The sequence below is a fragment of the Hyperolius riggenbachi genome, chromosome 6 (assembly GCF_040937935.1).
Source record: "Hyperolius riggenbachi isolate aHypRig1 chromosome 6, aHypRig1.pri, whole genome shotgun sequence".
NCBI lineage: Eukaryota > Metazoa > Chordata > Amphibia > Anura > Hyperoliidae > Hyperolius > Hyperolius riggenbachi.
Genome location: NC_090651.1, coordinates 28,489,292 through 28,508,218, shown reverse-complemented (window position 1 = coordinate 28,508,218; position 18,927 = coordinate 28,489,292). Strand labels below are relative to the sequence as shown.

At 42.3% G+C, this 18,927-nt stretch overlaps 1 protein-coding gene across 7 annotated transcripts in view; it reads left to right on the top strand.

The window, feature by feature from the left end:
- Positions 1–18,927, top strand: part of AGBL4 (AGBL carboxypeptidase 4) — a 2,106,705-nt gene that overhangs the window by 770,143 nt on the left and 1,317,635 nt on the right. For all 7 annotated transcript variants that reach the window (XM_068239049.1, XM_068239042.1, XM_068239046.1 and 4 more), the window contains one exon: positions 5,316–5,410. In XM_068239049.1, the coding sequence (XP_068095150.1) occupies positions 5,316–5,410 (95 nt within the window). The remainder of the gene's footprint in view (positions 1–5,315; positions 5,411–18,927) is intronic.

Sequence of the window (18,927 nt, the reverse complement as noted above, 5' to 3'; positions counted from 1 at the left end):
TGAAGAAGAAGAAGATGAAGAAGATGAAGAAGAAGAAGATGAAGAAGAAGAAGATGAAGAAGAAGAAGATGAAGAAGAAGAAGAAGAAGAAGATGAAGAAGAAGAAGATGAAGAAGATGAAGATGAAGAAGAAGATGAAGATGAAGATGAAGAAGAAGATGAAGAAGAAGATGATGAAGAAGAAGAAGAAGAAGAAGATGATGAAGAAGAAGAAGAAGAAGAAGAAGAAGAAGAAGATCTAGAAGAAGAAGAAAGATAAAGAAGAAGAAGAACAAGTATATACAGTAACACTACTGAACAAAATTTAGGACACAACTTCTCTTTCCACATTTTTTTTTAAAGGAACATCCCCACATAATCACTTGCTGTTGTTACTTGGAAAAAAAGATGTTTCTTGCATCATTCACCCTCAAAACAAGTGTTGGAAGCTATTTAAGGCCAATTCGAATAGTCAGCTCGAATAGTGAGCTCGAATACCGACTCGAATAGTGAGCTCGAAGTCCGAGGTCGAATCGAATAGTAAAAATTATTCGACTCGAATATTCGACTGACCTCGAATAATTTACTATTCGAATTCGACCAAACTCGAATTTTAAATAGGGGTATTTGAGCATCACTAGTAATAATCACTTCTATAGATGCTTTGAATGGTAGTAATCATTCACAAACTGTTCCCCATCCCCTTCTTGCACGTCTGACACTGTGATTGTCTTTGGCAGGTTTAGGTGCGCTGGATCAATTGTTATGTATAGAGTGCTTGGGGGGGGGGGGGACACAATGTAAAACTTCACTGGGGCCCAGAGCTCCTTAACTACGCCACTGATTGTGGTCCTCCCATGAGTCTGAGAAGCTCACATCTTGCTTGAAAGGCCTTAGCTTGTGGGAGTATTCCTACTGTTTGCGTAATTGACGCACTTCAAATCAAGACTTGATTCACAATGGGGGCAGAGTTGTGAGTGGGCCGTCAGAGCTCCGAAATACTTCACACTGTACAGTGTTGAGAACATATATTCAAGGAAAGTAGTGGTTGAAAACCAAGTTAAGTATTAGTTATGGTTAGGCAACTTAAGGTTATAGTTATGCGTTTATTAGCAGAGTTATTGGATAGGGGGGCTGGGGAGGTTAATGTTAGGAACCAGGATTGGAGTTTTCATCATGAACAATGTTAGGGTTCAGTCAACGAGGGAGCTGGAGGAAGAAGGGTCTTCTGGCTGTGATTACAGATGTGGACGAGCACATCCAAACTTGGCATGCGCAAGTACGGTCTGCTCATGCCCAGTAGAAGAGCCCAGGCATGCAGGAAAAAAAGCTGTGCATGAGCAGCTTGATTCTGTTGAGCATGCACAGACCTTACTTGCAAAAGCCCAGTCCAGATGCTCTAATCCATGGCCAGAAGATGAAGAGGGTCCCAGCACTGGAATGATGGGTTCTAGAAGCATTTGGGGATCAACACAAAGCTTCCAACCCTTAAAGGATATTTGAGGCAGCTTTAAAAAAAATTGATTTCCCTGGGACTTCCTCCAGCTCCTCGTAGTCTCGGTGTCCCTCAGTGCAGCTGCGCAGTAGGACAGTATTCAGCTGTTCACTCCATAATGGTCCACAACCGGGCCGAGTTGGCTTTTTCTGCATATGTGCAGTCCCTGCTTACAGTCCCCACACCAGTGCATTTGCAGAATAACCCAGCCTGGCCCAGTCTTGGACCATTATGGAGTGGACAGCTGACTATTGGCCAGCTGCACAGCTGTGCCGAAGTACACAGAAACTACGAGGGGCTGGTAGATGCCCCAGGTGACTCAAATTTTTTTTCAAGCCACCTCATGTATCCTTTAAAGCAGGGGTCAGGTACCTTTTTGGCTGAGAGAGCCATAAACGCCATATATTTTAAAATGTAATTCTGTGAGAGCCATACGATATGTTTCAAACTGGGACAGTGCACATGCGCAGCAGAAGGCCATGTTGTCCTGTTGCCATGGTGATTTGTATACAGTTGATCCCCGGGCAACGGAAGAGTCAGACACATCTTCAGCTTCTCTTGGGTTTCAGCAACATCAGCAATTTCCCTGTGAGCCAGACAGGAGAAATACAGACTAACAGCTTGTACAATTAGCTACCTGACTTGGGGGTTGATTTACTTTGTAGGACGAGATCCTCACACTTTGTGCAAAACAGCCTATTGGGTCAATCAAAGTGCAGGAACCTCGTTCTACAAAGTCTCTGGACCCTGTCAGGTCCAGACAGGAACAGTTGGAGCAGCCGTTCGTTTTTACTTCGAGTAAGTTAGTAGTGAGTGCTACAGCAGTAGCCATCAAAAGAGCCACATCTGGCTTCCGAGCCGTAGGTTCCCTACCCCTGCTCTTAAGTAAATACGTTTTTATTTCTTTATCTGTTTAGGCTATAATAAGTAACCTCAAACAGAAGAAAGGCTTATGCAGCAACCATCTATGTCCATGGCACTTTTTTTTTCAAACAAAGGCAGGATGTACCTTTAAATTGTGTTGAACCATGAGATGAAAACAGAAGCCTCGTTTATATTCACTATACACCTTCTAGTTCAATGTCAGTACTTTGCTATAAGTCTTTTTGTGTAATAAAAGGCCATTACAATGGCACATTATTCCTGCCAGCGTTCTTAGAGAGCCTACCTTGCGAGCTCCTTGAGATGCGAAGCACGTGCGGCAAATTGGTAGAGTTTGTGTGATGTAATTAACTTTGCTTGCCCTCCCACACACACTTAAAGGAAAGGGCAGCAAAGTTTGAATTTCCTGTCCTGACTTTTGGACTTGGCGATAAAAAGGAACATTGAGGATTCTTGTTTTTTTTTTCCTTGAGCGCTTTATGGCTGATCCAAAAAGCAATTACCGGACTAAATTTAGCCTGATGCGAAAACACAGCAGAGAAAGTCAGTTGTGGGCAAATCTGATGATGCATACAGTCTTAATGCCTTTCTCACAGCATGCTGAGCACCTGTTCTGCAGATGTTGTCCTATTATAGCAGAAAGTCCATTAAAAGGTGCATCCTCCCCGAATCATGCAGGAGGCGAAACGCGTAGGCGCAGAAAGCTTCTAAACTTCGGGCTTATTTGTTTCTGACAGGACTGAACTTGCCCATAACTGCTGGATAATTGCCATCATGTGTTTGTCTCTGTTCTCTGTGTGTCATGATCGATGGAATACAAACAGCTTGTCATGAAAAGGGACTTCAGGAGAACAAGTCGTAAACATTACATGCCAGCCTGTGAATAGTCGTTGTTAGAGAGTGTAACCTCAACCATTTTTTGGGGGAGTTGTTATTATGTGGGGAGGGGGAAAGGTTAAGGGAAACCTGAAGCAAAAATAAACTTATCAAATAATGAATTGTATGTGTAGTACAGCTAAAAAATAAAACATAAGTAGAAAAGAAAAGAGTTAAAACACTTCAGTTGTTATCTATGCAAAAGGGCTTCTCCGAGCTATATGACCCATTGGGTTGAATACGGTCCTGTTTGCTGAAGCACTTAAAGAAACTCTGTAACAAAATTTTCAGCCTTATGTCTTCTATCCTGTAAGTTTCTATACCTGATCTAATGTGGTCTGGCTTTTCTAGTTGCACTGTCTCTGTAATATATCTAATCTTCTTTTCTTTGTCAAGCTTTGTTGACCCAGGGAGGAATATGCTGCCTCTGCTGTGATAGGGAGAGGTTATGCACGCCCCCTCCATGCCCCCTGCAGGCTCTGTGTGTGTGCCTCTGTGTATGAGTCACATGCAAGATCTCTGCTCACAGCCAGTCTGTGACCTTGTGAACAGCTGTGAGTGCAGAAAGATCAGTTCAAAGCCCAGACAAACAGCCAAGGCAACAAATGGGAGTAATATTCCAGCAGTCAAGTCATGTTTGAGAGCAAACAGACACCTGCTCTGATGATGTATTTCCTGTTTGGCGGTCATCTTCATTGTTCACAAAAACAGTGAATAAAACAGTGATTTTATCACCAAGAAAGCAGCGGGGAGCCGAGAAAATGTGACTGGGGGGGGGGGGGGGGGTCGGGCCTCGGGCTAGGAGAAGACAACAAACAGGCTGGTAGTTTTATTTATGTAAGATTTTCACAGTACAGATTCCTCAGCCAAGAAACAGTGAGAGACAGCTTGAGATAAGGTTTTACTGCAGGAAAGTTCAAAGGGTCATTATTTCTGCTTTGTTTTATAGCTGAAAAGACAGAGTATGGTTTCTAAACTGCAAAAAAGGACAGAATGATGCAATGTTATAAAAATTTTAAAAAAAGCTATATAACTGAAAATAAAAATATGACTCATTTCTTTGCTACTAATGTTCTATTTGTTATCCGTAGTACACATACAATTTCATTATACCATAATTATTGTGGCTTGCTTTAAAATCCATTTATAGATTAGGGTCAATACCTAGCGCAGTAAGGAGTCCTTGGGCAAGACTCCCAAACACTGCAGGGTGGCCTCTTGAGCATGCCCTAAGTGGATGTGACCTTTGAGACTTGGACAGTAAGGGCCTATTTGCACTGCTGCGGAATCCGCAGTGTTTACCTGCAAGCGATTTGAGCAGAGAAATGCTCAATATTCCATCAATAGGCTTGTCATCCTAATCACATGCTGGGGTGATTCGGACAGCATTTTGCAGCGTATCACAGTATGCACCCCAGTCCCTAAAGCAGTACAGTGCAAGGCTACAGGGGCATTTTCGTCTAAGGAAATTAAAGAGGAACTTCAGCCTAAACAAACATACTGTCATTAAGTTACATTAGTTATGTTAATTAAAATATATAGGTAATATAATCTCTTACCCACCCTGTTTGAAAAGCACAGGCAAATGTTTGATTTCATGATGGCAGCCATCTTTTTGGTTGAAAGGAGGTGACAGGGAGCATGAGACACAGTTCCAACTGTCCTGTGTGCTGATCACCCCTCCCAGTTGCTAGGCAATGTGAATAACAACATAGGAAATCCCATCATGCTTTGCACAGCATCAGGGAAAAAAAGCCTGGGCAGTTTTCTTTGATGGGTGGAGCTTAGCTAAAAATGCTGCTAAAATGAGGCTTTGGTAAGAAAAACAAAGTTCTGATGCTGTGAAACTGTTAAAGGAACACCAAGCCTTTTCAGTTCTGCTGAGTAGATTTTTAGTCCGGAGGTTCACTTTAAAGTCTATAACACATTCATCGTTTTACAAACCTTTTTTGCTGTATCTGTAAATGCTGTAAATCGTTGCTGCTTCCATAGATGGGTTTGATTAATGAGTAGCATTATTTGAACCATACATTAGTGGTTATCAGCTGACCCTTATCCTTCTTGTCTTTTTTTTTTTTTTCAGAGGGTGATCTTTAACATCGTCAACTTTAGTAAAACAAAAAGCCTCTACAGAGATGGAATGTCACCCGTCGTCAAGTCTACAAGCCGACCAAAATGGTAGGACCTGTCTCAAGAAGTTATAATCAAAAAACAGAACTTCATTTCGTGACTGTGATGATACTGCACAGCTATATTATTATTTCATGCTTTTTGCAAATATTTTTTACTAGAAAGCGTATGACTATATAACTAGAGATGGTCGATCAGATGCAGGTAACTCCCGCTGGTATTCAAATCCAGTTTGAAATGGAGCCAATCAAAATCAGCCGGGAGTGCCTGGCCTTGAGAGCGTGACTGAGGTGGCACACGGCTGGGACAGTGCATGTGCCATAGTGCAAGACCCAGTCAGGTTATCAACTTTATTTGGGGTAACATCGGAACAACAAAGGGAACCCAGAGGACACAGAGGCACCTCAAAGGGTACGGGGCTGGAAGAAGCTGTAGGCAGGGATGCTCAAAAACGACCCGGGAGATAGCCGGATAGTTGCTATCCAGATATCTCCCAGGACGGCTGTGCGGGGGGGGGGGGGGGGTCAAGCTTACCTGTCTGCCGTCTTCTAGGTATGTACCTCGGCGCCTCCCACGATGCGCTCCATGCGCGTCACGTGATTACACACACTTCCTCCTTCAACCCGGAAGGAGGAAGTGTTTGTACTCACATGACCGCTGCGTGGAGTGCATCGTGGAAGGCGCCGAGGGACATACCTAGAAGACGTCAGACAGGTAAGATTGACCCCCCCCCTCCCCGCACAGCCGTCCTGGGAGAGATCCGGACGGCAACTATCCGGCTATCTCCCAGGTCGTTTTTGAGCATCCCTGCCTGTAGGTAAGTAAAAGTCAACTTTTTCTCCTGGTCTTAGGTCTACTGTATGGGTCTTGATGAGCACATGGATTTCAACAAAAGTTGTTTAGGTGATACCATTAATGACTTTTGTTTCTTTCCAATTCCGACTTCTGCACCCGAATTTAGCAATTTAGAGTTGAAAGTCGGAATTTCCGATGTGTAAATTCTGACAGTTACATGGACTTAGATTTGTGAAATGCATGAACATTTTATCACTTAAATAGCAGAAAATGTCTACTGCAAAAATTCTGAGCGAACCCCCCCCCCCCCCCCTAAAATAAGTAAAAGTAAAATTGTGATCTAATACGAACACATTTTTCGCAAATTTACACTGACCATATTTAACGTTACATTTAGTGGGAAAATATATTCATAAAACATTGGAATTGGCTTGGAATTTTGTGCAAAACCTTCTGGGTTTTGTCAAATTTTCCGGATTCCAACCATCAGAACTATACAGTATAGAGCAAAAAGGAGGAGACTCATTACAAACAAGACAACATAAACTGGAGGGAAAGGAGGAGAGTTCAAAGCAACCAATCAAAATCTCTGTTTGTTTTAACAGCTGAATCCTGATTGGTTGATCTGCACAGGTGCCTGGTTTAAGTCCATTTTTTTGGTGCACTGGTATTGGAAGATAAGCCCTACAGTGTGCTGTCAAGCTTGGTCCTAGTGATAACCATAGAATCTAGTGAAAGGCTTATCAAAGTGAGAGTAAGTAGAAGAGGCAGCAGCGAATGTCACTAAAGACGGCACCTTGTTAGACAGCCTCTTTAGGGACTTCCACATGGAGCAAACATTTGCAAAGGTAGTGGAATTAAAGAGACACTGAAGTATCGTTTTTTTACCTAATTTTGTTCTTCAGCCTTCTTCAGCAATACATTCTAAACTGAAACGCTGCATCCCTGTGGCAGAACAAGTTATTTATAGCCCTGAAATTGACCTGCAAATTTCCACGACTTTGCAGGTTGTAGATTTTGCTGCCTGGTAGAGGCAGAGCTTTGCCCAGTAGCTCTGCCTCTTATTCGGTCAATCTCCGCAGATCTCCGAAGCAGAGATTGACTGGAGTAGAGGCAGAGCTACTGCGTACAGCTCTGCCTCTACCAGGAAGGAGAATGATGCGAGCCCTGGAACTTTTCAGGTCAATTTCAGGGCTATAAATAACTCATTCTGGTGCGGGGATGCAGTGATTCAGCTTAGAATTTATTGCTAAAGAAGGCTGATGAACAAAATAAGGTAAAAAACAAGACTTCAGTGTCTCTTCAATGGTTTGTAATGTTATGGCACATGACGGGTTCAGCTCAAGCTTTGAGTTTTTCATCTAGCTCTAGTTTTTAGCAGTAAAACACTACCTTCCTCTACCGGGTCCCCTAATCACAACCCTACTTTTTTACATCTAACCCTAACAATCTTTATTATCATCCATTCCTTAATGTTTCTTATTGACTCCTAACCTTAACCCTCACTATTCATGTTCAGCCCTAACCATTGGTAACATTGCCTATCCCTAACCTTCATTATCATGGCTTAACCCTAGTCTTCCTTACCAATACCTAGCCTTATTTATGGATGTCTATGCCTTACCCTCCTTAGCGATGCCTTGTCCTAACTCATTATCTGTACCCAACAGTAATGAGTGAAAATGCCGATATTCTTTTTCCATTATTTTTGTGAGAATAATGTAAAAATAGACTTTTGAGTAAAAATGCTTTTGACTTTTTTTGTTATTTTTTTCATAAATTTTCACATCTGGAAAACATTATTTACTTTGACCATATTGCAAAAATACGATGTATTTTCGCAAATATGTTCTTGAATTCTAAAATAGCATTTTGGATGAGAAAATGGCCTTGACGAAAATTCTCAAGCAACATTTGTACCCAACCTTTTCAATATCATTTCCTCACCATAATCTTACTTATTGACACCTAACCCTCCTTATTGCCACCTATCAATGTGTAAATATTTAACTATTGCTAGTAATGCCTAATCCTAAGCTTCCTCATTATCACCCACCCCTCCTTATCAATGCATGACCCTAACCATAATTATTGATGCCTAACCCTAACTGTTATTATCAATGGCCAATCCTCAGTTTCCTCATCAATAACTTGCCCTCCTGATTGACAACTAATATTAACCTTCCTTATCAACAGCTAACCCTAATCATCACAGTAATGCTAACCCTCACCAACACTACATAATGATAGTTTCATAAAGTCTACAACATTAAAACAACACCTGGGCCAATCTGATATCTCAGATCAAAGTACTTTTTGCAATTAAGTACCGGGCAACACTCCCATCCTGAGAAGGTAAAACGTCACTGTAAGGCCCCTTTCATAAGGGAGGCAGAAGGCTGTGAATTCACTGCCTGTTAGCTGCCCCGTACACTGGCCGGGTGTTAGCCCGCCCTCATTATGAGCAGTGGAAAGATGGCCACCTCATTGAGTGTGGGCCACCTCATTGAGATGTAACATGGTGTATTTTCTGCTGCCAGGTAACCCAGCGTATGTCAAACGTTCACACATGTGAAGATACAAATGCCGCCATTCAGTTGGGAGAAACTGTATCCCAAAGGTGCGCGGTGAGAGGCCAAACTGTCAATCCAGAGTACAGGTCAGCCTCCCGCATAAAAGAGGCTTATGTGCAGTTTCAGTCTATAGTCAGATTTTTACGTTCCCCTACTTATTACAGGTGTAGCTGAGGGCTCCAATCCGTCATGCCTGGATACAGGCCTGTTCAAAACACATCACAAAAGTTAAGTTTTGGCCTTGTCCAGGACTGACAGCCCGTTCTTCTCTTGCTAAGCTGAATGAGCACTTGTCAGCATTTGAAATAAAGTTTTTGATCGATTAACGTGGGTAACAGGCCTTTACAGTCCAGAGCTCTAACTGCAATCAAACTAAGAAAGCGAAACTCTCTGACAGACAAGGGCCTGAGTCCGAGAACTCTTCACAAATAAAAAAAAAAAGAGAAATAAGTTTCTGTGGGGGCAGCTGACCTATTAAACTGTGAAGTTTGCAAATACGCCTTGTGAGGATAGCAGGAGCTATAACTCTTCTATTCAGCAAACCCATAATCGCATCAGGGATATTAGAGCCGTGAAATGAGATAATGCGTTTCAAGTAACTACTGACCACTCATCACCTGAGGTCTTTCGGAGGAGTCGTGTGAAAATTCCTAATTAGTATTTATAGAACAGTGACTCATCTCGGAGGACTTGTCTCTGCAGCTGGACAGGAGCTTTTAAAGTTACTTTATAGGGGTGAATTGTTAGATCTAATGTACCCTTGTTGTGGTTTAAAGAAGCCAAATGTCCATTTCGGAGCTTGGATCCTCCTAATGACCGCTCTCTATAATTAACTTAAAGGACACTTATTCCGGATATATTGGACATTCTGCTTAGGAAAGGCAGTAGAATGGGCTGAATTTATTGCGTTAATGGCATAATAAAGACAAAGAGATATTTGCTTTGGGAACATCAACATGAAGAAGTTTAGAGGAAAGATAAGCAAGGCTCATTCTTGAAGCAAGGCGACGGTTATGGTGGCTCCCTCTAGAGGCAGAGGTATTTTATGGACCTCTTATGCCTCCAGATCTGAGTAGAGTGGCGGAAAGTTGACATTATGAGCTTGATTTAGTAGGCCATCCATGCCAAACATCACTGAAGACCATAAACGACCAAGCAACTCTGCTATGGATGTATTAGAAATCATCTGTTACTAAGCAAGCATTTGTATCCCTTGTCTGAGCCATACTGAACCATAAAGCTGACTGCAGAAAGATTAGTGGATTGGCATTCGGGCCACTGCAGCTGTGGATGAATTTATGTTAGGAAAGTTTTCAATATGAATGCGTACTTAAAGAGAACCCGAGGTGGGTTTGAAGAATATTATCTGCATACAGAGGCTGGATCTGCCTATACAGCCCAGCCTCTGTTGCTATCCCAAACCCCCCTAAGGTCCCCCTGCACTCCACAATCCCTCATAAATCACAGCCACGCTGCTGACAAACAGCTTGTCAGAGCTGGCTGTGTTTATCTCTATAGTGTCAGTCTGCTGCTCTCCCCGCCTCCTGCAGAACTCCAGTCCCCGCCTGCATCCCTTACCTCCCTGCTGATTGGAGGGAAGGGACGGGGGCAGGGACCGGAGCTATGCAGGAGGCGGGGGAGCAGCTGAGACTGACACTACAGATGTAAACACAGCCTCACAGCACGGCTGTGATTTATGAGGGATTGCAGAGTGCAGGGGGACCTTAGTGGGGTTTGGGATAGCAACAGAGGCTGGGCTGTAAAGGCAGATCCAGCCTCTGTATGCAGATAACATTCTTTAAACATACCTCGGGTTCTCTTTAAGCCAGTCATTGCACAACTGTGAGTTACTTGCTCTTATCTATGGTTTTATATAACCCAGGTAAAAACTGGGTTTGTGAAGATAGTGGTTGGAATTGTAGACTTTCGCTATCTAATAGTAAATCCAGGCTAGAATTTCAGGGTAAGGGTTAGGATTGCAGGTTCTAATGGCAAATCCAGGCATAGTTTCCAAAATAAGGGTTGGAATTTCAGATTCTTGTTATCTGATGACAAATCCAGGCCGGGTTTTCAGTATAAGGGTTAGGATTGAACATTCTTGTTATCGGATGGCAAATATAGGTGTATTTTTAAGGATAAGCATTGGATTTGCAGACTCTTGCTACCTGATGGAAAATCCAGGCCGGGTTTTCAGTATAAGGGTTAGGATTGAAGATTCTTGTTATCTGATAGCAAATACAGGTGTGCTTTTCAGGATAAGCGTTGGATTTGCAGACTCTTGTAATCTGATGGAAAATCCCTCCTGGGTTTTCAGGAAAAGGGTTAAGATTGTATATTCTCAATATCTAAAGGCAAATCCAGACCAGGTTTTCAGAAAAAGTGCTAGGATTGCAGGCTCTAATTATCTAATGGAAAATCCAGTTTAAGTTTTCCGGATTTGGTTTGGGATTGTAGTTTCTCACTATATAAAGGGAAATTCAGGCCGGGTTTTCAGGATAAGGGTTGGATTGGCAGACTCTTGTTATCTGATGGTAAGGCAGGCCAGGTTTTCAGGAAAAGGGTTGGCATTACAGATTCTTTTTATATAATGGGAAATCCAGGCTGGGTTTTCAGGATAAGGGTTAGGTTTGCAGATTATCATTATCTGATGGGAAATCCAGGCTGGGTTTTCAGGATAAGGGTTAGGGTTGCAGATTATCATTATCTGATGGGAAATCCAGGCTGGGTTTTCAGGAGGATAAGGGTAGGATCACAGATTCTCATCTAATGGACAATTCAGGCCAGATTTTCAGGATAATAGTTAGGATTGCAGGTTCTCATTATCTAATGGATAATCTAGGCCAGGTTTCCAGGATAAGGGTTAGGATTACACATTTTAATTATCTAATGGAAGTTGTAGGCCAGGTTTTCAGCATAAGGATTGGAGTTGCAAGTTCTCAATAGCTGATGGAAAATCCAGGCTATGTTTTCACAATAAGGGCCGGTTCAGCTCCTTGTCTGCCGGGATCTGCTACATCCCACATTGAGATGTATGAAAGCATTTATCTTAATGCGATCACCATCGGTTGGTGTCAGTCAGGGCCGGGCCGAGGCATAGGCTGGAGAGGCTCCAGCCTCAGGGCGCAGTGTAGGAGGGGGCGCAGTATTCATTCAGCTGTCATTCCTAATTGTGTTTGAAGCAGAAAGAAAGAAGAAAAGGGGATACATGGCAGTGACTGCAAGCCAGATAACTAGATATTAAGGTGTTGAGGAGGTTGTGGGCCCTGTGGCGCCTCTTAGTGTAATAGCAATCAGTGTGTGACAGCTGGGGTGGCAGGGATGGAGGGGCGCACTTTGGTGTCTCAGCCTTGGGTACTGGAGGACCTTGTCCCGGCTCTGGTGTCAGTTGTGCATGGCATGGATGAGGGCTTTGCTGGAGAGGGGGAGGCTTTGCCACCCCTCTCCTCCAGAACCGCCCACCATCATGGACCTTGCGGGCTGGCACAGCTCAGGGTGCAGAGCCCACTGCAGTCAGGGCTCTAAAGACTACTGCAGAAAAATTACATTTTTCTGAGTTTAAAAATGTTTTTTTTTTTTATTTTTTTATTTTCTCAAAAACAACATTGTCTTTTTGAAAAATGTTGACCTATCCCCACCAATCCCCATATTCCTCCTAACCATTTTGGTTTGCATGAACATTGTTTTTCAATTTATTTGGAAATTTATTTAGGACTGCCACATTGGTAATTTCATGTAACAAGAGAGAATTACTGATGGATTGCGCAAAATCAATTTAACCAAAGACTTCCAGTGTGCTACTTGAGGGCTCTCAGGTTCAAACCATTTTAAATTGAATTTCTAGCCAAAAACATTGTTTCCTTCAAAAATATTTGTTGGTATCGTTGGCCCTCTTCATCATCTATCAATCCAAAAATACATAGTTTAGGATCCAAAGGGACACGAATACCTCTTATTCTGTTCAAACAGCCCACCGCCTGATCCCAGAAGATAAGCACTTTTTGGACACTGCCAAAGAGGGTAAAAAAATCAGCCTCAGCACCAAAACACTTAGGGCAATCTGCATTAGCCCTCAATTACTTGTTTTTTAATGTGAGGGGTGTCCTGTCTTCTAGTATTCTGTGATAACAACATACAGCATTCATCTTGCCACCAACACTGACCAGTGACCACATTCCTTGTGTCACTGTAGCTTTAACCCCCAGCCCCAAAACCATCCGATTTCAACCTCAATTAGGGATGGAGTGTATTTTCATCATAGGCTTTGTTGACGCTTCTCCATAGTGTCTTTCGTTGTTGTCACCATAAAATTTAATTTTTTTCCTTGTCACACCAAATGACTTGTTTTTTTTCCAGAAGTGTTGATGCTTGACTAGGTGGTGTTTTGCATATTTTTAAGCAGGTTATTTTGTGACATTGGTCAAGTATTGGCTTTTTTTTTCTTGCAACTCGACTACACAGCCCATTTTTTTTGCAAGTGCTCCTTATTGTGCATGTTGATATATCCACACCACTTTTCCATAAAGAAGCCTGGAAATAAGTTATTTGTGGTGCTTTCTTTGCAGCCTGAACAATTTCCCTGGCAGTTATAGGTGGAATCTTTGTTGGTCTACCTGACCATGGTTTGGTGACAACAGAACCCTTCAATTTCCACGTCTTTGTGCGAGTATAAACACTGCCGATTGGCATTCTCAGCTATTTTGGATAGCTTTTAATTTCTTTTTTGTGTTTTATACAGTTGAACGATCTTTTCTCTCATTTTTTTTGTCAGTTCTTTTGATCTTCTCATGGCTGATGTGTGCCAGTGATTTTCAAGAGTCTAAAATCTCACTGATTTGTTTTTACACGGACTACTGCAATTACAAGTAAAAAAACTCACAGGCGTGGACAACAACACTTAATATCCAATGAACCTGTGTATAACAATTTGTGTGTTTATTATCATGCCAAAACTTGATCAAGACAATTTGGGTGTATCAACTGGCTGTTATGATATTAAAAAAAATACAATTGTGTGATAGTGAATGGCTTCACCCAACCATTAACTATAAATGAATGGTCAGGAGGATTTGATTATTAATAACTCTTACATCACATTCTAAGCACATGCTCGTCAAATGCTGATGCCTCAGCCTAATGGTGAAGCAATGCGAGAAGGGAAAAATTGGTGGATTAAAAAGTCCATTTATAATTCAGTACCAATTATTCTATGTTTGACATTATCTTTGGAACAGGGACTCGAAGTAATACAAATATTTCCTCTTAGCATCAACGGATCATAAATGATGTACCAGTACACGATAAATGCAATTCAAAATCAAGGAGCTTAATCAATTTAATCCCTGACATTTTTACCAAGATTAGGTCTGGTTTGGGGCTGGAGATAATAGTTAACTATCTACAGAGAAGTGCTATGCAATGCAAAATGATATTTACCCATGGAGCCTCAATATAGGATGTGTTTAAGTTCCTCTATTAATCCCTTTCTCACCTTGCTCCTGTTTGTTGGAAATTGCTCCCTCCCCCCCCCCCCCCCCCAGTTTTAGCTGGTGGCTCTAAATACACGTAGATTAGTGGAGTCTGCTGAAGATGGTAAAAAAGAGTTTTATTTGAGAAACTTCTTGGAACTTGCAGTTCAAAATTGGACTTAAGTCGCACAGTGACTTCACACTGCTAGAGCTCCAATTGAGTAGAATCAAGTCAACTCAGAAACTTCTAAGTGTTATCAAGAAAACTACTTCCTAAGCCCCCATTCAATTGATGAACTGGAGGGGCCCAAAGTCATCGCTCTGCCTGAGGCTCTGTATGGTCTTCATCTGGCTCCAGGGCCGAGAACCAAATGTTAGTATAAATAAAACCTCATCATGGCTTATTCCAAGGAACATAAGAGATTACTACACAAAATTGAAAGTGAAGATTTTTTGATCAATTCATTGTGCAGTTGCCATTCTCACCTTAAACTGACCATTACCTTCAATTTGTTCAGCGGGAGACATGGCAGCACTTTCATACAGAGGCTGTACCCGAATGATTTATCTGCATGGATGTGCAGAGCTACAGAAACTGGACAACATTACACAACTAGCACTCAAACTGGTATAACAAAGGTATGTATGTAGCCCCAGAGGGACTCTGCATGCCTCTGTTGGGCACTGTCATTTGTCTGCCTGCTTGACCATTGACCATTACCTTCGTTGAGTATGTGAGGTTGGTACACACATTTTTGTACACAATCTTAATAGGCCAATTCCATCTCTTTAACCACCCTGGCGTTCTATTAAGATCGCCAGGGCAGCTGCGGGAGTTTTTTTTTTAAATAAAAAAAAAACTATTTCATGCAGCCAACTGAAAGTTGGCTGCATGAAAGCCCACTAGAGGGCGCTCCGGAGGCGTTCTTCCGATCGCCTCCGGCGCCCAGAATAAACAAGGAAGGCCGCAATGAGCGGCCTTCCTTGTTTTGCTTACATCGTCGCCATAGCGACGAGCGGAGTGACGTCATGGACGTCAGCCGACGTCCTGACGTCAGCTGCCTCCGATCCAGCCCTTAGCGCTGGCCGGAACTTTTTGTTCCGGCTACGCTGGGCTCAGGCGGCTGGGGGGACCCTCTTTCGCCGCTGCTCATGGCGGATCGCCGCAGAGCGGCGGCGATCAGGCAGCACACGCGGCTGGCAAAGTGCCGGCTGCGTGTGCTGCTTTTTATTTCACTAAAATCGGCCCAGCAGGGCCTGAGCGGCAGCCTCCGGCGGTGATGGACGAGCTGAGCTCGTCCATACCGCCCGGCTGGTTAATATACTATCAGGGCCGACTGATTTTGAATTCTATGAACAGATTGTTTAGGCAATCTCTCATACTACACTTTAAATTAATAGGCTTAAGTACTCAGTATTATCTGGTTCAGTTCACAAACAGAAGCTTATAGTGTAAGACTTCAAACAACTGGGGAGTTCCCAGTTGCTGTTAAAGGGTTCTGTGGGGGTTTCTGAGGAGAAAAACTGCCACTTACCTGGGGCTTCTATCAGCCCCCTGCAGCGGTAATGTCCCACGCCGTCCTGCTCCCATCCGCCGTTCCCCGCAGCCGGCACCAGGCTATTATTCGTCTGACACACAGACGAATAATGCGCGCTATCACGCCTCCTCTCGCGTCATCTGAGGCTTACTGCGCAGGCGCAGTACAACGGTTTCTTGTACTGCGCTTGCGCAATAAGCTTCCGATGACGCAGGCGGAAGTGAGCGGGTGCGTGGCCACTGTAGCGCAGCCGCAGTTGGATCCCATGCCGCTTAGACCGGGGCCGGCGGAAGAGAATGGCAGATGGGAGGAGGACGGCGTGGGACATTACCGCTGCATGGGGCTGATAGAAGCCCAAGGTAAGTGTCTGTTTTTCTCCTCCGCAACCCCCCACAGAACTCCTTTAAGCCATCTACTGTAGGTTACATTGAAGCTTTGTGACCTGCTTGCCAGCTCAGGACCCTCAAAGGTGATTGCTAGATAGGCGTTGGGCTGGCCAACATGCCAGAGGTGATAGTCGGGCCCAGTAGGCCGCAGGATCTGGTGAGTCGATAATTACGAGGGTAGACTCCACAATTGTTTCAAGTTTTGCAGTATAAGCTTCTGTTTTTGAACTGAATCAGATGACGCTGAGCACTTTAGGCTATTAATTTAATATCTAACTATCATTACACAAGTGGGAGGCAGCACTGCATCAGTCTTTACTGGACATTTCAAGTTGCCGCCACTGTGGAGGACTACTCGAGAAACAATTTGAGTGTTGTTATTCATATCGGTTTCAATGTGGTTGTTATTATTATTTCTTACTCTCTGTATTAACTCTTTGTCTTTTACTTTTCTCATGGAAGTGGTATCACTGACCAATAATTGTCCAATCAAAATTGGATGTGTGTACACACCCTTATTAAAACATGTGCAGTGAATCATCACATGGTAAAGCAATCTTCTCTTGAAGTGTCCAGCCATGTCCCGAGGAACCGTAGAAATGCCTTTGTACTCAGTTGAGTGTATGAAGGTCGAATTCAGGACTATGTGGTTTGATACCAGAAGAGACGCATTCAGCATCTTCCACCTTGGAAGGAGAAAGTTTCAGAGTTAAAGAGGAACTGTAGTGAAAATAACAAGCAATCAATTACTTATTTTTTACAATATTCATTTATAGATTATTTAGTCAGTGTTTGCCCATTGTAAAATCTTTCCCCTCCCTGCTTTACATTCTGAAATGTATCCCTGGTGGTGACATCTTTAATCCTGCCAGGTGATCTCTGCGGGATGTTCGTTACTGAGAGTTCTATGCACACAGGGAGATACTGGTTGCTTGGAAGTCAGAAAAAATAGAGATTATTTTCCCACAATGCAACAAGACAGCAAACTATCAGGACCTTGTTCATGACATCACACTGTGGGAGGGATTTCACTACAATATCAGCCATACAGACCCCCCTGATGATCTATTTAATCAGATTTCCCATGGAAAGGGGGGGGGTATCAGCTACTGATTGAAATAAAGTTCAATCCTAGGTTAAAGTTCCTCTTTAAAGTGGGATAAAACTCAGACATAACATTCAATAAAAATGTGTTTTCCTACTTTGTCTTACTCCTTCAGTTTGACAAAAATCCAATCGGACGACTATTTTTATAATCGTTCATAATTGATTGTGCCCACCAACTGAGATTCTTTAAAACCAACCAATCAATTTTCTTGTTGGTTGTGACACATAGGAAGCAAAGATTGGTACGTTGATGGTGTAGTGAACGATTTTTCTTCCGATCAGAATTTTTTTTCTAGAAATTGGACCGTTAGTGACCACCTTAAGAACGTTACTAAGAAAATCATCCTAGTGTATCCAACTTAAAGAGACACTGAAGCGAAAAAAAAAAAATATGATATAATGAATTGGTTGTGTACTATGAATAATTACTAGAAGTTTAGCAGCAAAGAAAATATTCTCATATTTTTATTTTCAGGTATATAGTGTTTTTTCTAACATTGCATCACTCTATAATATGTGCAGATTACACAACACTCAGCATTCAAAATGATTCTTTCAGAGCAGTCTGTGAACTAATGAACTCTCCTCTGGCAGAGGAAAAGTAAATAGTTGAATAACACTTGAGATAATAAAAGTCAGATAACAGCCCTCTTCACGACTTTGAAAGTCGCAGAGCTTAATTGCTTTTTTGCATAGAGATAACAACTGGAGTTTCTTAACTCTTCCTGTACTGGAAACAATTAGACTGATGTATCTGATCTTAATGTTTTATTTCTTAGCTGCACTACACATACAAATCATAATATCATAATTTTTTTTTTCGCTTCAGTGTCTCTTTAAGGTGACCACTAACGGTCCAATTTCTAGCAAAAAATTGTTCAAGGGATCAGAAATTCTGATCAGAAGAAAAATCGTTCACTACACCATCAACGTACCAATCTTTGCTTCCTATGTATCACAACCAACAAGAAAATCCAAATTTTGGTGTGACAAAAATCCAATCGGACGACTGTTTTTATAATTGTTCGTAATCGATTGTGCCTATCAACTGAGATTCTTTAAAACCAATCCGATAAGAATTTCTGATCGCTCAAACGATTTTTTGCTAGAAATTGGACCGTTAGTGGCCACCTTAAAGTGAACCTCCTAAAAAAGTGGACCTTAAAGTGAACCTGACTAAAAATCTACTCAGCAGAACTGAAAAGGCTTGGTGTTTCTTTAACAGTTTCACAGCATCAGAACTTTGTTTTTCTTACCAAAGCATCATTTTTAGCTGCATTTTTAGCTAAGCTTCACCCATCAAAGAAAAAAAGCCTGGGCTTTTTTTCCCTGATTCTGTGCAAAGCATGATGGGATTTCCTATGTTGTTATTCATGTTGCCTAGCAACTGGGAAAGGTGCTCAGGACACAGGACAGTCGGAACTGTGTCTCATGCTCCCTGTCACCTCCTTTCAACCAAAAAGATGGCTGCCATCATGAAATCAAACATTTGCCCATTCTTTTAAAACAGTGTGGGTAAGAGATTATATTACCTATCTATTTTAATTAACATAACTAATGTAACTTAATGACAGTATGTTTGTTTAGGCTGGAGTTCCTCTTTAAGAACATTACTAAGAAAATCATCCTAGTGTTGCCAACTAAGGCTATATCTGTGTGTAAATATGACTTTGGGACTTTGGACTGGCAGAACGAATCAAT